Here is a 22220-nt window from a genome sequence, read left to right as displayed (position 1 = left end):
TTGTAACTAAGCAGTTTTGAGTAGATACATCCTGTGTTTATACCAAAGTTCGTAAGCAGATATTCTTAATAAGATGTAGGTGTTACCTACTCTGAAACTTTGTTGGTAAGTTTAATTTATGCTCTACATTTGTGAAAATTTGACTTATCTGCTCCTCTTCTATGTGTTTTCTCTCCAGTCAGCAATTCTCCAGCAGTCAAGATACTGATGTCACCTAAAGCAGATGTTCTCAGTTATTGCAAACTGAATCTTTGCTTCTCTATTGGAACTTTCATTTTCTCTGAGTAGCACTTAACAGTCTGTTTTCCTGAGTTGACTGCTATGTGTTTTCTAACTGAACTGTGTACGTTCATTGCTCTTGTGACTTACCTGAAGCTTTTAAGTTACCAGAGTAAAGCTAGTTGAAGGTGTATTGGCGTGTTACTCCTTGGATGTGCTTTATTCTCAGATGGTAGAGCTTACAGCCAAGGAGGAGAACTGTGTGTATATTTGAATAGCAGCCAGGTACGTTTAGTTTTCACTGGTGTCTGGGTGTTGCGAAAAAAACCCAACCAAACAAAACAACCCCAAACTTTTCCTTGGATGCTGCTTAAACTGGGAGGTGTTCTGACAGTGTGTAGTAATGTTAGTATTTAGATCAGGTTTGGTTAGTGTATCTGTGGTGGCTATAGTAAAGTGATTTGTATGCCCTTTCGTAGTAATAACTAATATTTTACAAAAATGTTACTGAGACTGATGGGATATAAAAGCCTCACATCTCCCTTAAAAAGTCGAATGTGTTCTCCTTTTCCAATGGTGCCTCATTTTCCAAGGCTTTTAAGATTATCTTGTTACCGGAACTACCCCTAAAATAGGACTATTAGTAATTGAGCTTGTTAGAGAGAGATAAGGGTTCTCAGAAATCGTGGTTGGAATTTTGATCCTTAAATAACTCATTGGTTAACTTCGTAATAGCTCTGATTGTGTTTAACTGAATGAAAAGAAATTTAGACCCTTAAATGCGTCCTTGTTTTCAAGACATTTGTGGTTCACATTTAAACACTTAAAGGCTTAAGTGTGGGAACAGTGGTTATTCTCTCTTTGTTTTCTTCCATTTCATAGGTGTAGCTTTCACCAGCCAGCTTCTTTGGCTAAAAACACTGTACGCTGTTCTGCCAGACACCTGTGCACGGGGGAGATTTGCTGCCCTTTGAAATTATTACCAGTCACCTTTGTGTACCAGGGTGGTTTGTGTCGGCTGCCCACCTGTGTCAGAAATATCAGCTGGGTTAGTGCGAGGAACAATATAGTTTCCAATCACCTCATTCAAATAATGTAGGCCATAAATAAAAAGTGCTTAAAGAAACAGTTCTCGGACAGTGATCTTCAGCAGGGACATAATGACTGGCCTACAGCCATGTCACTGCTATCTGATACAGCTGAAATGTAAGTGTAAGCTGAATTCCAGAAAATAGCTCATCTTACCTGGTGGACTGAGGTGTGGATTCTCTTTGTAGCATGTTGCAATAAACCCAGCAGATTTCTTTAAAACAGGTTTACCTTTTTCAGTTTGTCTTCTTGCTCTTACACCTTTGCTTTTTCTGTGCTTTTCTCTGCTTTTTAACTAGAGAGTAAAAATATTTCAACCAGATGAAAGTGCTCATCTTCCATAAAGTTTACCTTGTTTCTGTTTTTGAAAAGATGGACAAAGTGAGGCCTTAGAAGATGGAATTTTCTCAGCCTTTGGATATTTTTTTTTCCTGTACCCTCTCCAGTTCCCAGGTTTTTTTCTCCCTCTCCTTTACCACCAAGTATGGACAGTAGAACTGGATGCAGTAGCCTAGTATCAGTTTGATCAATAAAATGCACGTATAAGAATAGGTAAGCCTTTTTGTGTGTTTCCTTAGCGTTGTGTTGAGGTTTAACACTGAATTGGCTATGATGCCTAGATAATTTTTTTAAAACTATTATTCAGCAACTGCCTTTTAGCATATGTTGTAGTTGATGGTCCTTGTTTCTGGACTTAAAAACCTGCATTTGCTTATGTTAAAGTGAAATTGAAGTGAAATTTATGAAGAATGGGTAAGTTGTATCTGTGTCTTCCTGTGGGGTTTGTTTGTTTCTATATGTGTGTGTTTTGTTGTTGGTTTGGTTTGGTTTTTTTCCCCTACCTGTTTTTGATGATCTTAAAGATAAGTGGACCTTGCATGTTTACTGGCCTACCATTTTCCAGAAACTAGAATTTGGAAGCTAAAGTTTTTGGGATTTTTTTCACCTATTTTGCAATAAAAAGCCGTGAAGGTACCACTTTAAGAAACTAGTTTATGTGAATTGCCATTACAGGAATCTTGCACATCTGACCAAATAAAAATTATTTTCTGAAACCAGCATTGTCAATGTTAATTCTCAGTGTAATATTAATTATACTAATGCCTTTTATATGCTCAATACCTGGTTGCCCTCTTTCCTATGGAAAAGGTATTTGAAGTTTTAACTCTCTGGGGAGCTTTATCACTGAGGAAGAACCTTTCTTTCAAACCATCCTGCCCTCCTGCAGGGATCCCTGTCTGGATTGTTTAGAACTGCATGAGAAGAATCTGATACTCTTTATTCTGCATCAGTAGGGTGGAGGAAGTTGAGAACAATTCTTATTTGTCCACAAACTGACAGCTGCACAAAAGGAGGGCAAAGAGTTTATACCAGCTCCGAGCTTGCACATGCTTGTGAAGTTTTGGGTATTTAGTTTATGGAAAGTGGAGGTACCAGTCACTTTTGGTATTGAGTTACAATTTTTTATTATTCTAAACCTGTAGGAACTGATTTACTCTAGTCCTCTAGCACTTTGTCAGGTGTGTGCAGGAGTTCTGATTGTTTCGCCTTCTGTGTATATTATGCTCCACTCTTCTGCATGAAATGTTCTCTAGATCATAAGCTTTCCAAAGTTTTTTTTCAATAATATTTTTATATTTTCTGAAAATATTGTGCAATTTTTTCAATGAATTTATGTTGCATTATTAGTAAATTCTTTCTTGGGTGGGGGATACAACTGTGGAGCATAAGGAAATATCTTTTGGTTGTACATTAGCACTTTGAGGAAATCTGAATGTCTTTTTCAGTATGTTTGAAGAAAATATCAGAAGAAGTTTTCCTCTGTGTTTGCAAAATAGTACATTTTGTGAACTGGGCCATGTCAGTCTTGCCCCCCCCCACCTTTTTTTTTTTTTTTTTTTTCATGATGTGGCAGACAAATTAAAAGGAAATCTGCAGATGAAGAGGTTATGTAAAAGACATGTAAAAATTCGTTATATACAGTGGTGGGAGCCCAATCGGAAATGTAGCAAAGTGAGTTCTGGCATATGTTTTCACTGATTTTTCTGCTCTAATTGTCCGCTGTGACTGTAACTTCTACATATCCAATCAGTCTTGTAAAACTTCATTGTGAACCCACAATGATAGATGATGGCAACTGAAAAGCATGAAATTTTGTTTTACTTAAGATCATCAGCTCTTGCTTTGGAAATGATCTGTTGACTCTCGTGCTATTCTGGAAAAGTATTGTCTGATTTAATCAAAGTTTAAGTTCAATGCAGAGTCACGGTTTCAGGTTAACTTCCAATAAGTCAAATGAAGAAGTACAACTGTTTGAAATAAAATAACTCAGTAACTTCTTAAAGAATACAGAGCTAGTTGTTAAATGCCATTAAATATCCAATGTTTTAATTTAGTTGTCTATCTTCACACTATTTCAGCATGTGCAGAGTACATTTTGGAAAAAATATAGAAACAGTACATGCAGCATGTTATAACTTCTGGCATTGTTTTTGTTTTAGAATTATTCTTGAAGTTATGAAATAACTATTCAGCACCAACAGGGGTATTTATCAGTTTATTTGATATAACTGATACTATAATAATAATAAACCATTTATCTTCCAGGGTATAAAGTTACCATAGAGCCTAAAAGCTATGTGACAAATACTGGAGTTTTTGCCTAACACCTTGTGGATTGATACTATTTCATAATACAAAAAGCAGTCCTTTCTTGTTTACATCTGTATATGGCTAAAAGTAAAATGCTTCAGAGTGTTTTTAGAACCGCTTACGTTTTTGGCTAAAGGCGCCTTCAAACACGACATTGTTAAGGTCTTATAAAAGTAAAAGTTTATATACTGCATACTAGCTATAATCAAACATTTTGATTTCTGAACTTGAGGAAAAAGAGCATGTCATATTTCTTATTCCTATGTTTGTGGATGGCAATCACTACAAAGGAATGTGAACAGCTACATAGCTTTTGAAAGAAACAGAAACAGACTTAACTCGACGGGTAGTAATAGGGTAGATTCCAGATTCTATGAGAGAAGGTGGGAAACATGCTTTGTGTGTTTTTGTCGACATAACTTGAAACAGTGGGGATTTCGTCTTTGTCCGATTTGTTGGAACTGTCTCCACGCAGGCTGAAATGTTCAGAACAATTTGTATTCCATGCATCTACCAGTTGGTCTTGTTGGTTTTCTCTTTCAATGGTGGTAAGAAAATCTTTTAAAACTTGCTTGAATATGTAGACTATTTCCCAAGGTAAAACATCGTTTTCTGCCAAAACTTCACGAAATCTAGAAACAAACAAAAATTGAAATCTAATCATCAGTGTCTAAAACTCTTTTGTTTCCTCTCTAGTCTTAAGAGGGGAGAGGAAGGAGGAGGAAGTGACTGTATTCTGGTGTTGTGTATTCCTTGCTGCCGCATTTCCCCACACACCTCCCCCAAAAGATTACAAGAGGAAAAGAGCTCTAACAATGCACTGGATGTGGTCCAGCTATTATATAGAGGATTGAAAGCTACTGTTATTGGATATGCTTTTTTTTTAATTTTTTGTGGCCCATCTGGGTAACTTAATTTAAACTGACTTTGCCCTTAGGTATATTCTGGGCTTTAAAAGGCACATAGGCTTGTTCTGTCATTTCTATGTGTCCCTAGAAAATTTATTTAAAATACAGGCATAGGAGAATTTTTTGTTGTAAAATGTGGGGGGTTTTGTTTGTTCATTTTTTCAAAACAGGATTTTTTTTTTTTTTTAACACTTCTTTACTGGTTTTATAAGCTTTCACATATTTTGGACAGTGAGGCTGGGTTTCTAATGCATTGCTTTAATTTGATTTTTGGTTATTGGGTGAGCGTTTAATAAATATTGGGGATAAATAACGGGGGAAAACTGAAAGTATTGAGAGGTCACATATTTAAGCATGTGAGGCTTCCCTTGTTTTGGATTAGATCAGGAAAACCCTGATAAAACTTCCGTTAAGTACAACATATTAAAGTAAAGATGTAGTTTATAAAACACCTTTAAGAATGTGTTCTGGTTACTGGTCGCTGTTACTTTGGTCATTGTTACTTTGGAAGAAAGATCAGAGCCAAATACACACTTGGATTCAGTAGAAGAATCATCTTACTTACGATAAAGTACTCAAAGTTAGAGAATAGAATTACCTGCTGAGAACAGTGCCTGTTTGGCAAGGCTGGATTTGTGAGCACAGAACTTCGAGCTGCCGTTGCTCAGTAGCTGGAATTGTGGCTTGAGGGTTCTGGTAGTTCTTCAGCCAGTTGTAATCCAGGCCAGTCTTCGGGACTCTTTGTTCATTTTCAATCTCTTGCACTAATCTTTCACGCTCTTTCAGGTGCCATTTCAGTTCCCTCAGCAGGGTTTTTGTAACTACCTCTGATCCAGGATATCTTGTGGGTTTGTAGGAATCAGTTTTTGGCCATTTCATCCAGCCAAAAAGTGGCATTTTTAAGCTGTGAGGGGAAAGAAAAAAAAAATTTTGCTTATTTCTTTCCGACTGATAGTATTTATACCTGTAGACTTCCTTAGCAGCTGAATGTTTAAAGGAAACTTTATTAGTGATTCTAAAATATTTTGGGATATAAGTAGTGACAATGATAATCACCAAGCCTTACATTTTATAATATTTTCTGTCTGTTTCCTGAGTTAGCATAACTGTGGGAAGTTTACAGCATTTAAAAATGCATATCTATCATCCTGAAAATATTTCATTTTTTATCCTGATAGTATATATGGTTAAACAAACAAACAAAAAACCACCTAACAAATCCTCAAAAATTGGAAGTAACCCATACATTTTAAAAGTAATTAAAGTTAAGTGCCAGAACTCAGAGTGATCTGGTTCTGGAACTTCTGTATAAATTTTTATTTTTAAAAAATTCTTGTTTACATCACCTGGAGACAGGAATCTGGTAGAATAGGCTTTTAAGTTGCAGTTTGTTACAAAACATGCAGACAGAAACATTAATTGGAATAAAATAAAATAAATTACCTTTGCAGTTGTCTGTGAGCAGTGTTTCAGGTGAGTTTGCTTGAAGGTCTCTTATACTAGCATATCCCGTTCCCAGGCTGTTACTACTGCTGGAAGAAAACAAGGTTTTTTCTTTTTTTTCATTTACTCAAACTGTGCTTAGAAGAATGGCTTTCTGTATTGAATATGGCAGTTTAAGTTTTTCTGCTTTTAAGGTTCTTTTTCATCCTCTGTACCAGAGAGAAGCAGTAATCCATTTAACCTAACATGGTCTCAAATACTTTCTACGAAGTCCATTAAGATCTCCTACCTTTCAATTGAGTTCTGCTGATGACAGCAATTTAAAAAAAGATGGTAACAATTTCAAATGCTTGTTGCTAAATCCATCCAAAGGTATTGTTGGTAGTGAGATGAATAACGATAGTCTGGAGCAGCCACAGATGTGCTTCTAGCTGAAGTTAAGGCTGTCGTATGATGTGATGCTTGGCTGTGCATAGCTGTAGGTCACAGTTTAGAGCTGTATTTTTATGCCTGTAGAGTGCTAAAAATAGCCATGTTGCTTTTATCATCAAACTAAACTTTCAGGCCATTGAGATGCTGGAAGACTTTTCTCCCATTAGAGGGGGATCAGGCTGTTCTACAGTCATTTTTAAACAGCTAAGAATAGTCTTTCTCTAGGAAAGATCAGCTAAAGCCTTTGTTAAGTGAGTGTTGACAGATAATAACTATTTGACAGTTGCTCAGGATTTTGTTGCTATGTTAAATACTTCTTCCAGATGAATTTCATCAGTCTCATGGTACTACACTTTTTCATTACTGTGCATAGCTGTTAGCATTTTTAATTAACATTTCAAATGTGTCTTAAGAAGCCAGTCTGTAACACCTACAGTGTGCCATGAAAGACACATTAATCTAATTAAAGGAATAGAATTATAAGGAGATGCAAATTGAGGTCAAGCTGATGTAAAAAGCCCAGAATTGTAAGTCTTACCATAGACTTTGCTTTTCTCTCACCTGGCTGTCAGTTGCCTGCTCCCTCTTTCCTTGATGAGTATTTTGAGCATATTCATTTTTAAGATTCATTTTCAGGGATGGCATTGTGCGTGCTAAAGGTCGCTGAAGCAGCCATTTTCCGTTCCAGTTATCTGGTCTCTTCTTATTAATCTAAACCGTAGTCATGTTATATGAAAAACCTTCTCTTCTGCTCTTTCTTGTTCTAATGACTGTTTTCGCTTCTGTGAGTATTTTTCATTCCTGCTTTTTTGCCTCCACTGGTGCGTTGAACTGTTGGGAGAACAAGGGTTCTGTAGATTTGTTCTAGATGTCATACAACATAAAAGATGACGTGTGTGGCTGTTATTGAAGTTGATATTACTTATACATTGGAAAAATTCAAATGTCAGTATTAATCCTCTTCAACTGGAAGGTTTTCACATTGCATTGTATGTGGTACTATGAAAAAGGAAGGGAGGTAGGTTTATGGTGACAGAGCTGTCCTGACAGATTTTCAGATGAAATTACAATGCTTCTTGCCACCTCCTTTGCAGCACAGTTAACATGTCACCACCTTTTTTTCCACTGTATCGAAGAGGAAAGTAAACTGCTATACAATATGAAACTGTTGTAGTGTCTTTGCAGATTAAGGAGATGCATACTGCAAGGTGTGCAAATTAATTAAATGAGAAACCTATAACAGTTTTTTGTTTTGTTTTACGTAATCTTTGGTTACATTGTCAAATTTTGTGACGCAGGATACTGAGAATGATATTGATCTTTCCAGTGGTAGGAGAAGATTAAAGCTAAAAATTTGTATTGCTGCTGATTTTGTCTGTGTTTCAGATCTGTACCTAGGAGGAGATGACTCTGCATATGAGGCTGGCATTGGGAACTGGAACTTCCAAGAAGATCAGTGTGTTATACAGTTCCTAGCCAGGGATTAACCCTGAAAGCTTTGTGGAGAGTTACAGTTCCATCCAACCATCCCTAAATGTACTTGTGGTTCTGCAGGGCTGCATTGGGATGGAAGTTTTGCCTTGACTTTGGCTGATAGTGGGTCTGTTCCCTGAAGGCATTAGTGAGTGTGTCTTTATTAGGATGTACAGGTATTGTTATTATTTAACCTGAGGGGGGAGCTTAATTTTGATTCATGTCATTAATTTTAGGCAGTTCCTAAAATTACAATTAAAAAATTACAAATGACGTGAAGTCTTTACTACTTTCCCTTAGGTGTCTTGCCTTTTTATGTTCTTTGACTCTGTCATTATTGGGGAGAAATGTTTTGGTCTCCTTAACATTTATCTAGCAATCTTGCACTTCCCTTCATTATGTAGATTTAGATAACTCTGTGTTTTTAAAACACTGTGTTTTTAAATGCTGTGTTTTTAAGAGTGGTTTGTGGTCTTAAGCTTCTGAATCTCTCTTGTCTTTGGCACTTCATCTCATTACTCACTTTTTCTAAATTTTCTAAAATTTTCTAAAAGTTTCAGGCCTAGCACTTTTGCTTTCTTACTGTAGCTTACCCAAACAATATTTTTTTTTATAGTTTTAATTTTCCTTTTCTGAATTTTTCTCTGCTGGTATTAGTGACTGAAACATATTCTAATACTTGAGTGAGACCATAACATTAGTTATATAATGATGAGTAATTTTTCCTCTTTTTTTAGTAAGCCATAATTTACTCTGCCATTGCAGTAGACCAGTTGTTTGCTAATTGATTTTTTTTCTGTAAATTAACCCTAATTGTCTGTTTGTGTAATATAAAATGTAAATTGGAGATTCTTTGAACTTTTTTTAAACTTCCCTTCAGCATCCTTATTTTACTTTGTTTTCCTAATTTTTGAGGAAAGTAATCTAATGAATTCCTGAAACATCTGTTGTTTCTGCAACTCAATTTTCCTTGTACTGCCATGAATGATACCTCCTCTTACGTAGGTTAATCAGAAAGAGTGTCTTTTCATGTGAGCGTTTCTCTTTCTGTAGCATAATTTAGGCTTGTTTTCTGGTGCTGTTCTCAAATTGAACTGAGGGAGCAGCAAGAGTTGCTGGAGCTGAAGTGCAGATTTCCTTCCATAAATCAATTCAGACAGTTTTAGTGGTCTTTCCTTTCTTGCTATGGCAGGTCCAGGTTCATCAGCAAAGAGCCTTATTCCAAAACAATAGCTGTACAAGAGCACACGCTTATTGAACATTGAGTAAATGTGACATCAAGGGTGACAGCCTGTGGATAAAATGGGATCTGTTCCCTTGCATCCCTGTATAAGACACACAAGTTATTTCTTTCTATTTAAAAATGTGTATGTATACAACAGACTTCTTAAAACCCTGGTGATTAGCTTATTTTTTATCTTGTGGGCTTCCTGGTACCAAAAAAATGTGTTCTAAAGTGTTAATGTTGTCTTTTATCTCCCATACTCATTGTTCTCCAGCCAGCCCCAAGTACATGGGAGGTTCACATCAAACAGTTCCTACTTTTTGAACTGATTGTCAATTCTACCAGTTTACAAAGATATTTCTCACTTAAGGACTTGGCTAGGAAACTGTGTAACCTGGTTTGTGGAGATGTTAGAGGAGGGGAGGAGAAAAGAGGAACATCTCATTTTTCCTCTTCCTTAAGAAGTACAAAATACTTTTTCTAGCAATTCCATAAGCAATAACTAACTGATGTGTGTATGGTTTCCACTGCACTTTACTCTAGCTATGTAAGGTAAATGCTAACATACTTCTCAGAAGTACTTTTTCTGAAATAACAGTAGAAAAGAAGGTCTGTGGAGTAGCTCTGATCACACGGCCGTGCAGCTACATGTATTGACTACAGGCCATATGCGTGGCAGAGCTGTGTGCAAGGCAGCTGTTAAACTTCTGCATCAGTATGGCTGAGTGAAGACAACCCCACATGAAGTGATGGAACAATCTAAATACACATCTGCAACAGTGACTCTGCTTTGTTGTGGCGAGGATTTCTTATGTGTTATGGTGGATATATTGGGTTTCCCTGTGGCTTTTAGCAGTTCTGGTTTCATGACGTGGCTTACAAATACAGAAGTGAGGAATCGTTGAGGTAGCTTAATTTACATTCCCATGTACACAGAGTAAGCATAATTTACATGAAATTACTCTAGAATAGATTAATATGGAAAGGTGTGGGAGTTTTTCCCCCACTGGTTTTAGTAAACATGGACACAGCCTCTAATTTAGAAGGTGATCTTCATAATGACTGACTCCGTGGATCACCAGTCAGAATAACAACCATGTCCTGGTACACGTGGTGGAACACTTCCTACTGTGGCCATGTGTTTATTCTATTATTTCTATTATTTTCTTTCACCCTTAAATATGAGGCACCGTTCCATTTACTGCTTGATTCATTCTGGTTAGTAGGAAGCATATTTAGGGAGTCTGGTGTTAGTTCCTACTTGACTTGAGGAGTTAGTTCCTCCTATTTGAGAGGAAAGGAGCGCCAATCTGCTGTGGTATTAGCACATGTCATCTTTAAAGAATTTCTCCTAAGACAGTGCTGCATCTGTGGTGGCAGTTACGTTTCGGGTATGTTTTGTACTGAAGAGATGCATCTAAACCTGTCACTTGCTGTGAGAACCCTCTGTTTTGCAGCAGTTTTGTTCAGACAAGTGTGGCTTGGTGTGAAGGTATGGAAGTCCAGTTCACAGCCTAATCTTTAACCTGAAAATGACTGGTACTCAAAATGTTCTAGGAATTCCTCTTTTGCCTCTTTCTGTTTGACATCACAATTGTTATGGGGAACCTGATGATTAAGATATTCTGGAATCAAATAACTGGTGTAAGGCTGCAAATATTTAGCATTTACTTAAGTAGAAATATTGGTTGCTTTTAAAGTTTTCTGAATCTCTCCTTGTCAATACTCTTACAGTTTTGTATGCTATCAGCTAAGACCCCTGAGCTCTATGTTGAAGGCATAGCACAACTATAGAGTAAGAATACGTACAGTTGTGATGTAAGTACAACAGACATGGATTTAAATAGCTGAAACATACCACAGGGAAATGGAGTGAGTCAAGGTGGGATGCATGTTCTGAAGGTACTGAATGTACCTGGATTTTAGCTTTATTGCTACAGTGGCAAAGCATAACTCCAAAGGAGTGCTTGAAGAATAACAGCGAGGTGTTTTTGTGGATGTTTATGGGGAGCTTCCTCTAGTATAAGCAGTAGCATTAGAGAAAAGTGGATTCTAACTTGAAAATCATCATAATTAACCTTAATATCAGCTACTTTAGAAGACGGGACTGTTTATGACAAGGTAATATTTCTTAGCTAAAAAGAGGTGACACAAGATGTTTCTTTTGTGCTAACGCTTTCTCAAATATCTTGAAAGCTTTTTTAAAAAAAAAATCTAAGTAAAATAATTTATTTAGCACAGGAAACTTAGATATTTGCATGGTGTGTGGTTACTTAAGTTTTACGTTCTGATTATGACTTTTCAATACTACTGTAATAGTTTGCTGTAATGCAAAAGGCATATTCTTGAAACAGACTATCATTCTTGTAAAATCCAAAATTCTCACAAATAAAGGTCTCTAGGGATCAACTGTTTTTCCAGTGTAGTGCTTACTTGTGAATAACTGAGATTCCTGTAACTGTATTGTGAGAGAAAAGCTGCAAATTCAGCTCTGAGTACAGCAAGAAGACTTCAGTCTTGACATGTCTTAACATCACGTGTGCAAAGGAACATCCTAAACTGACAACCAGGTCCTATAATAAAAAAAGCAGTCTAGTTAAACCTGGAGCTCCTACTATCTACGCCTATCTGTAAGAACTACAAATTCAATACTCATTTGAGCTGATTGTGTGTACTGTTGTACAACACACATTTCTTTTGTCACAAAGCTGGTTTGAGAAGTCATTGGTGCTGCGCAACAGTTCGTTCTCCTGTCTCGTGCCATGGGGCTGTGCTTTTGAACCACCTCACTGAAGTGTTTCTAGGTAAAAGTGAAATTAGCCTTTCAGAAATGCTTCCGTTTAACTGAATGTTGCACTGATGTGAACAGCAAAGTGACAAATGGTGAGAACAGGTGGAGGAGAACCTTCTTATTCTTTACTTTGGAAGATTTTATGGCATCTGTACTATCTGAGATGCTACTGACTTGCAACTGAAAGAGGCAAGAAGTGTATCTCTATGACTGAGACTCGCAATGACACACCAAGAAACTATCACACTTCTTACTTGACTAAAAGTGGTGATAGCAAATCATAACCATTGCCAGCTAGCTAACATTTCAACACAGTGGCATAGTGGTATATGTTCCGTATTTCTCTGTTATGTGACTGTATTACTTACAGATACTAATACTGTTCGCTGCCTTGGATTTCGTGTGAAGGGCTGACACGTTACTGTGAGTTAAGCCCAGTAGGCAGCCAAGCACCACACAGCCCCTCACTTATTCCCTGCTCATCCCCAGTGGGATGGGGTAGAAGAATGGAAGAATGAAAGTAGGAAAACTGGGGGTAGAGATAAAAACCGTTTTAAGATGTGAAGAATTGGGAGGAGAGAGAAAACAAGTGATGCAAAGGCAGTGATGCTCCACCTCCCACCGGTATACCAATGCCCAGCCAGTTCCCAAGCAATAGATGGCAAACCTAACTGAAACCCCCATCTTTTCCCTTTTTATTGCTGAGCATGACAGTATATGGCATAGAATATATCTTTGTTTAGTTTGGGTTACCTGCCTGGCAAGGTCTGCTCCCAGCCTCTTGCACACCCCTAGTCTATTCACTGGGCGGGGACAGTGTGAGAAAGGGAGAAGGCCTTGATGCTGTGTAAACGTGCTCAGCAATAACTAAAACATTCATGCATTAGGGGGATTTTTTTCTGGTCACAAATCCAAAACACAGCATCATAGGGCTTCTATGAAGAAAATTAACTCTGCAGCCAGGCCCAGTGCAGTTACATGGAAAGGTTACCAATGCTACCAGTCATCTGTGAAAAGCAAGATTTAATTTTTGCAGCTATCTGTACCCAGCAGGTTGCATTATTTGCTTCCATTTATAAACGCAGCCCTACTCTTTGGATTTAATGATAAACTTTGCAGGGCATTTTTCTTTCGATTTGGCAGAACAATTCACTGTAGCTGTTTCAGGCTGCAGACAGATGGTGAGTCTACCTCCTGTGATCGCTTCAGACTGCAGCTTTTGCTTTTTAACAACTATGAACAAAACTTGCCATGAGCCTACATGAGAGTCCTCTTGGTAAAACTCTTGTTTGGTCTTTGCTGTGACAGCTATGAACAGTAATAATTCTCTTTTAGCAGTGTTAACTGACAGAAAGTTGTGTGACCTATCGTGCTTCTGTTGCTGTGATGAATAAAATTGGGACATGTTTGAAGCTGGTTTCTTCCAGTTGGACTGTCTGTAGCATTAATGTCTCTGGTGCTGGTGACACTCCACTAATAGGCAGGGGAGTTACAGGCATTAGTTTGAAATTGAGGGCTTCTTGCGTTTGATACTAGTATTCACGAGCATTTTTTAATTCAGCACAGTCTTCGACTTGCATGATATTTTATTCAGAGATTTAAGCTGGATTTTACCACGTTGACAAACAAATGCTTTTGTTTTAATTTTCTTGTTATGGGGATTTTTTTTTTCTTCTGTTTGGCCAAGTTCCTTGCCTCTCTGGCTAAAGAGGAGTGATGAATGTTGAAGTTTTAAGGAGTGTAGGTGCCGTATGAATGTTGCTAAAGGATCAGAAACAATGTTTGATACAGGAATTGTGCTTTTGGTTAAAGTCAATAAATATGATCACCCATCTAATTTCTAATTTGTAAATAATTATAACAACATTAGTTTACAAATCTAAGTGTCTCATGTGTGGTAGAGAGGTAGTTGCTGTGTGGCTTGTCACCGCCTGCCACAGGTAACAGTTGCTCTCTTCCAAACATCCGTTTGAGCTGTGGCTGCAGAAAGAGAAGCTCATCAACAGCTCATTTCCAAGAAGAGTCCAGTTCTGTGGAACCCAGCACTACACCCCAGCCTCCCCCACCAGCCTGAAACTCCAAAGCAGGAGACAGTAAACTTGAGGATTTGCGATGTTTCATCCTGGCATTTGTGGTGGTTATTTTTCTTGGATTTTAACTGTGGTTAAGGTGGAAGACGGAAGGTCTTACAGAGCTATTAGTTTGACATAGAAGAAATGTTTCTGAGATGTTGAGTTTGCATAGCCTATCCAAATACAAACATTTCCATTTGAGCTTTTCAGAATTTTGTAAAGTAGTTTTAGTGCACTCCCTCTCTCTCTCCATCTCCCCAGCTTTTAAAACAGGAGCTCTGAATAACTGCTGTGAAGAAGAGCAGTGCAAGCCTTTAGGATGCCCATATATAAAGACTTCAAATCTAGCTAATTACCTATTCAGAACAGCTCTCGAGTGGGGGAAAAAGCATGCACCTCATTGATTTTTTAGATTCTTAAAATAATCTGTAAATCACTTCATAAGTTCAGTATTTCATACATTTCACTTATTCTGAATTCTATTAACAATCTATTTTTGTGACTGAAACGTTATGGCTTTTGAATTACAGTACATTACTTCATTAAAGGTAGTGTATTTTTGCAGATAAGACCAGTCTTCTAAAAGTATGGGACACCAACTGCCAGTTAAAAGGAGTTTTTAGTACGTCCTTCAGTAAACCCAGCAGAAGGTTATTTACTGTCATGGCAAATGTTCAGTTATGTAAAGTGTCACATTATTTTAGTTTCAGAGAAGAGGCTTTGAAACAGTCTACTGTATATATCATACTAAAATTGTACAGCAAAATACTGCTCTGTGTGCTATAAGGCTAAGCGTTTTTTTTCAAGTGGTTTCCCCCCAAAGATCTCGAAGAAGGTGGACAGCTGGTGAGTGTGCTAGAAGCCGTGACTTAGGGCAGTGCTCCTCTCGTGATCTGTGGAATAAGTGACACTAGTTTTATGTTCAGCTCTCAGTCCCGTGTGAACAGGGATTTTTGTGTCAAATGAGGCAGAACATAAATCAGCAAAAAGTACATCTGTAAGAACTTTTAAAATCACAGCCCTGGAACACTTCGCTTTTTCAGTTGTTTGTCTCCAAGATGGAAATGTTCTTGTAGTTATATGACCTTGAATAGGAGCTTCTCCCCCCAAATTAAGCAGTTAATAGAAACTGAGTCTGAAATGGATAAGCAAAGTCTTAATCCTTGGAATTTCATTACATACTTGAATATTTTCTCTATACAGTCAGGTTTCCTGCTAAGCAGTGTTATTTTTTCAGGGGAATAAGACTCTATGTATCTGTTAATTTAATAGGGCTTTTTTCAAGTGTCACGTCTGGAGATATTAAGTGTGTTCATTGGCATTGTAGTATATGTCACTGAAAAGAGCCAAACAAATTACCTGTCACACTTGTGCTTGAGATTGGGCAATAGATTCTATTTTTGGTAACTAAGTATATGTAAAAATGCTTTGGTTAATATTTCAAATGCTCAAATACATTTACTGAATGTACTCTGTTATGATGGCCTTGTTGGCTTATTAGAGGTCACTCTATAGCTTGAAGAAAAGGAAGACCTTTCTCTAGCTGAATTTATTTAAAGAAAGGCACCCTATGTGTATTTGAGAGCATTTACAATTGGATGTGTCAACAGTTTCTGGTGTTAAACTGTGTTTCCCTTCTAGAAATTCCCCTAAAGTGGCAGCTGCATTTAATTTTATGTTTGTGACATGCAGTTTTCCTTTAAACCCAAATAAGAAAGATATTTTTTTTTAAGGTTTTATCCCAATCAAATGCTCAAAATTAATTTAAGTAGTCATATGTGCCAAGATTAGTCACACTTCATAAAAATATTATAGCAGTTAAACTAGATGGTAAGGAATAAGGAAAGTAGCCTGTTATTTCAGCAGAAACAGTGTTAATTTTCTTCCAAAAAGGGTCATGCTGTGTACTACCTTTTTGCCTGTATAGAAAATGTCCTCCTGGCCACTGCTTGTCAGGCTCCAGGTTCCCACGTCTGCTACTTCTGAGTGTTTTCCAAAACAGGTAGATCTTGAGATGTGTACACGTTCATGGGTAGCTGATGTGTTATGTTTTACAGGTACTGGAACATATTAAGATTTACTTGTTGTTGAGTGACATTAGGGATTGATCGTGTTCTCAGTGCTTTTTAATTTTGTCTGCCTTTGGTCACTAAGGATGGATGTAATGTCATATGTTTGCAGGTTCAGCCACAGAAATCTGGCCACTTTTGAGGATGAAACATGCCCTTGATTTGAATAAGATCAAACTCTCACCTTTTTTTTAAATGAGGATAAAGTAATAAAAAACAGTATCTGAAATCTCCTGCATTTCCTTAAATTGATCAATTTTCCAGTAATTGCATTAGAGTAAAAAAATTCTTTTTACGGCCTCTTAATTTGGTAAAATTCCGAATGTGTTTCCTATGTGCAACTGACAAGTTGTCATTTACCAATGCTCTAATGTATTTGGGGGATCAAAAAACCTGGGGAAGTCTAGAGGTAGGTGAGCAGCAAGGCTGGAATCTGGAAAGCCTAAGGACTATTTGCTTTAGCAGGGCAGGTGTACTGAAATGTGGGTTTTCACTGTGTCAGAGGGAACAGAAATGGGGAAGAGGTAATGGGTGTATCGGACAGACACGAGCTTCATAAGTAGAATCCAGAAAGGTCCCTTCATTAGTCTTGTTCTTTCCTAGCCTGGAATGGATTTGAATTTTCTGAATCTTGTCATTCCTCTGCTGTCAGCAAATGTTTGTTGAAACTCATTAGAAAAATGTTCCATCCCTTTCTGTTTGTCTAGGTATATATGAGATGATAATTCCTATTGATGGTTTATTAAAGATTACTTGTAAGGATTGTATTGTTCTGATGACTTAGGAGTGTGCCAGAGGGCTTAATAATGATTTTTTTTTTCCATTTTGCTTAAAAAATAACAATATTCTGTAAGCTTTTAATTTTGTAAAGCTGCAAAGCTCAGCATTAAAACATTGAGAAATGATGTAATGAAGGTTGTTTGTTAATTTCATATGCCCATATGCAATTTTCCAATTGCATATGATTTTCCCCAAGACTGTAGCCTGATTCAGTGCATCGAGTGAGCAATGTTCATTCTTAATGACTGGCTATTAAATATTTTCTTAATTCATTTTGTAGCCTGAGGTTTATTTATTTCATGCTGTTTTCTGAAGACGGAAAACCTAATTTCTGAAAGAAAATATCCAGATAACCAAACAAAAACAATTAATGTATTCTCACAAATCACCGAGGTTGTACTGTCCTTGTTTTCCTGGAGCTGTGCAGGCAAAGGTCAGAAGCACGGTCACACTTCTGTGAGCTCATTTCGAATTGCTTAATACTCAACCTCCAGGAGCATTTAGTTGAATGTGTCTGATATTACATAAAACCGTTTCTTAGCTGACTTAGTTGCTGCTTAAATACTGATGCTTCTGCAAGGTCTTTGCAGCAAATGAGGATCACGGTTCTACCTTTCCCATTCTTAGCCTCTAGCCCTCCCTGGAGGTTTTTCGTTGAAGTGATTTGTTGGCTGTTGCTCAGGGCTCTGAAAGTCAAGTAATACCTGCTCCTCCATGGCAGCATTTACTGTCTTAATCAGATGGCGCTTTTTTCTTGCAGAGGACTGAAGGACAAGTTGTATTAACTACATAACCATGTTATCTTGTCTGAAGGTGTGTGTCCAGTGCACTTGGTGAGGCTGCAGTCTTACAGAAAGGAAAAATAATTGGTTGTATCACTAAAATCTGTATTGTATGTGCGTACAATGCTGCCAAATTGAGATTGCCTGGCAAAACTTAAATATGTTCTTTTCAACTACTGAATGCTCAACTTTGAGACCTTCATCGTATTTTTGAGTTTTATTTGTATTTAATATCCATTCCATGGAATGACCTCCTTAAAAAGTGGTCTGACATGACGTGTATGAACTTTTCTGACTTGTACCTCATACTCAGGCTTATTGTGGAGTGTTTCCTGTCCCAGCTGTTCCAGAAGGATTAGAGTGATGAAAATACTGTATTTCGCTTGCCGAAAATAGGCAGCTGTTGCTCGTGCAGCAGTTGGGCAGATTCATGAGTTCCTGTTGAACCCCGCTTTAAAAGATACTTGAGATCCAGGGAAAAATTGCCTTAGCTATATGCCTAAAATCTTCTTAAAACAGGATAACAAGCCATTTCTTGTTTTAGTGACAGCAGTAGGTGATAAGTACGGGGTGTTTCGGAAATAACAACTGATGTGAATGAGCCGTCTGTGGCAGAGCTGTGCTGGCACAGGGTTTGCCATGTCAGAGAAGTTGGGTGCTCGGTGGCATCAAGATACAGTGAATTACTCTTTCATGAGAGCTGTGTGACACAAGCCATGTTAAAAATCTCCTGTTGTTTTCAGCTTAATTGTTTTTGGAGTCAGTGTTGATTATTATTAGGGTCAAGAAATAGATTATTCTGCGGTAGTATCCTTTTATAAAATGTCTCAGAGATACAGCTGCTGAGAAACAAGTTTGCTATGCATTATGTAGCAAAAGCTTGCACTAGGCCCAGAGTTTAAATTAAAGTGCAAAACCATAGTTTTTGACTCCTAGATTTATTTATGCTGCTTTGTTCCTTAGTGAAATTCATGTGGTTTTCTTGACACTATGTAGAAGAGAAATTTTTTTTTAATCCCATTTCACTCTTTATGTCATAGATAGACTTTGCCTTGTGTGTAATAAATTTCCATAAAATTAGCTGATTGGGTGATTATGGTGTGGTTTGAGTTGGGGTTTTTTCTGTGTGTGTTGTTTTTTCCCCAGCCACAACCATTTATTGGCTCAAAGACCAAAGTTCTTTCCTTAAAGCAGTAAGATGATTGTGTTTACTCCTGTCTGCTTCCCCGTCTCCAGAGAATCACACAATAATTGTGTTTATTTTCTTAATTGTACTGTGTCAAGAATGGGTGAAACAGAGGTGTTTCATCTTTTTTCTGACAAAATCTTACCCTTTTATTAGGAGAGAAATTCCTAGGTATTAAAAACTTAAAGAATTATATTTGGGGAGCTTGTACTTTTTTTTTTTTTTTTAATCCAAACAAAAAGTTTTAACGTGGCACTTTCCTCAGGCTAGTATCTGACTGCAGAGACAAAATTTATTTCTGAAGTTTGTTCATTGAACTAGTTCCTGCTTGACATAGAGACTCGGTTTATAAAGCTGTTGTTCGCAGAGATATCCATGACCATTAGATTAGGAAGCATTTATTGATTTGTCATTTCTTTCCTCTTCAGCCTGCGTATCACAGAGAGTGTTGGAACTGAATATGCTGACAAATACAAACAAGCAGAGGCACAAGAGCTAGGTGGAGTTGGAAATGGTCGGTTTGTCTATAAACCAGGTAAAAGAAATGTATGTATATCTCTATATACACTTGGCTCCTATTATAAACTCAGATATACCTGTCCATTTCCTCCCTGTGGTCTTTCTTCCCATCTCCTCCTCTAAACAATACTATGAAACCTTACTATGTATTTCTTGTTTATTTAATGCTGTATGTGCATTTGTTTGTTTTGTATAAGGCATGGTATTAAAAATTTAATACCTTATTTCTTTGAAACCATAATGTGTAATGCTTCTGCATAGATACATGTGCATACGTCTGGTTTATTGTATTGATAAATGTAGATATGTGATTGAAGCATATCTGCCAGGAAAAGATACCACTCATTGGATTCATGCCTTTATTCTGTTTTCCCATTTTCTCTCCATGTTATTTCTGTGGGTACTTGATTGTTGCTTTGAACTCCCTTGAGAGAGAAATTTGCTTGCACTTCTTTCCGAAGAGCTCTGGTAAAAGCAGTATGAGGCTGACTCACTTGTCAGGACAGCTCAGCTTCAAACTCTTACTGTGCCTCCTAATTTCCAAATTTGTTAATGTAGCTGATTTCCCAAGAAAAGGACATTTATGTGTTTTGTCTGTTCTGCATGTCATTCACTGTAATACCTTTTTCTATCCCTTTGCTGATATACCAAAATTTGACAAATTTAGGAATTACTGTCCTTCAATGCTTCTGCACATTATATCACCTCGAATTCAGGTAGGTGCTGAAGCCATTTGTTTGGTCTGGCATCAGCTGAGAGGCAGGAGGTACCGTTGGCCTCTCTGGCATGTGCAGCGCATTACCACAAAATACTGTCTCTTGTTCCCTTGACATTACACAAAATTTGTGGGAGAGCAGGAGGTATTGAAAGGCGAAAATGCGTGAATAAAGGGACTGGAAGAAGCTTCGAAAGTTGTAGTTCGGGAATGTGGTGTTCCATAGTTTTTCATGTGCTTTACTAGTGAAGGAAGGACAGCAGTGAGGTGACTAAGCATAAGTTCCTTAGGTATTTCTTTAAAGATGTAGTGGTATTGATTGGGTCAAGGAAGTACTGTAAAATTGAATGTCCTTCAGTTATTAAATCAGAATTCTGCTGCTAGCAATTTAGCAGCACTGGTGGCTTGCTTAATTTTGAATGGAACTGATGCTAGCAATGTCCCTCCTGTAAAAGAAAGAAGGTTATAACTTAGACTTGTTAGGAAATATTTCTCCATAGTCATCCCAGTACTTCATTTTATAAATACCTCTTTCCACGTGCTTTACCCTAAAATGTTTGTCCTTAAAATGAATACCTCCTAATATTTATTCTTGCCTTCCAGTTGTAACTTACTTAAAAACCATCTAGTTGGCAAACAACCTTAAAAAATTACTAAAATATTAGCATATGTGTACTCTTTTATTATTAATCTGTTAGATGTTTTCCTCTGTCCTTTTTTTCCCCTCTCTTCCTGCTCTTTGTCTATGTTGTGGTCTGGTGTCTCAGTTGCTTCAGGAGCTGTTCCATGTGGTGTTGATGCCTCCTGTGGTCACTGCTCTGCTCCCAGCTGTGTGTGATCTAGTGGGGCACCCTCAGCAGACGGGAGGACTGGACTGGACTGGAAGATTTCTCCAGGATTCTGAGACCAAGCTGCCAAATCCCACCTAGATGTAGGATAACAGAAAAACATCAGAAAATCCTGGTTCTTATTGCTATTGGCTTTGACTTACAGACATTTTTCACATTTCATCCTTATGATAGGATAATACAATAAAGATACAATAAAGATGCTCAGTGACTGATCGTGAGACTTGTAATGTTAATTTTAATGGATTATAAATGTATATGTGTTAATGAGACCGCTGTTCTCAAATGGTAATCATGCAGATTTCAAGAGCTCTAAGACCCACATGTACCTATCAGCTATATCAGTCTGGAAGTGCATGTTCTATTTCAGAACATGAAAAAAAGTTATAAATGGTCAAGGATTTATCTAGACCAGGCCTTACCACTCAAGCTCTGTTGAGTACAAATGTAGTCAAGAAATAAGGAGCATAATGTGAAAGTGAGAAGGTGGTTTGCCCTGAAGGTTTCAAGAGTTGGTACTCCTTTTGCTTCTTTCTTTCTGAATTGCTGTTCTAACTGTAGATTATGTCTTCCATATAAATGGTCCATCTATTTTAAACCTTGCAGAGTTACTGAAACTGTTACAGAATCACAGAATGTCAGGGATTGGAAGGGACCTCGAAAGATCACCTAGTCCAATTCCCCTGCCGGAGCAGGAACACCCAGATGAGGTTACACAGGAAGGCATCCAGGTGGGTTTTGAATGTCTCCAGAGAAGGAGACTCCACAACCTCCCTGGGCAGCCTGTTCCAGTGTTCTGTCACCCTCACTGAGAAGAAGTTTCTTTTCAAATTTAAGTGGAACCTCTTGTGTTTCAGCTTGAACCCATTACCCCTTGTCTTACCAAGGTTGTCACCAAGAAGAGCCTGGCTCCATCCTTGTGACACCCACCCTTTATATATTTATAAACATGAATGAGGTGACCCCTCAGTCTCCTCTTCTCCAAGCTAAAGAGACCCAGCTCCCTCAGCCTTTCCT

General features: G+C 37.6%; 2 protein-coding genes across 2 annotated transcripts in view; one reads left to right on the top strand and one right to left on the bottom strand.

The window, feature by feature from the left end:
• Positions 1-22220, top strand: part of TDRD9 (tudor domain containing 9) — an 81048-nt gene that overhangs the window by 883 nt on the left and 57945 nt on the right. Inside the window, 1 exon segment of the mRNA XM_065635711.1 lies at positions 19550-19656. Within this exon segment, the coding sequence (XP_065491783.1) occupies positions 19550-19656 (107 nt within the window).
• On the bottom strand, positions 4295-5765 carry RD3L (RD3 like). The gene is made up of 2 exons (XM_065636125.1): positions 5467-5765; positions 4295-4592 (listed from the first exon to the last, which is right to left on the bottom strand). Exons 1-2 carry the CDS (start codon positions 5763-5765, stop codon positions 4295-4297), a joined length of 597 nt encoding a protein of 198 aa, XP_065492197.1.

This window comes from Caloenas nicobarica, chromosome 5 (genome assembly GCF_036013445.1).
Source record: "Caloenas nicobarica isolate bCalNic1 chromosome 5, bCalNic1.hap1, whole genome shotgun sequence".
NCBI lineage: Eukaryota > Metazoa > Chordata > Aves > Columbiformes > Columbidae > Caloenas > Caloenas nicobarica.
The sequence above is the reverse complement of the archived record's forward strand: the minus strand, read 5'-3'. Positions and strand labels throughout refer to the sequence as shown.

Coding starts and splice junctions, on each gene's coding strand:
- RD3L (XM_065636125.1), bottom strand. CDS start 5,765: ATGCCACTTTTTGGCTGGATGAAATGGCCAAAAACTGATTCCTACAAA. Junction 4,593..5,466: donor ACAGGCACTGTTCTCAGCAG/GTAATTCTATTC, acceptor GTTTGTTTCTAG/ATTTCGTGAAGTTTTGGCAG.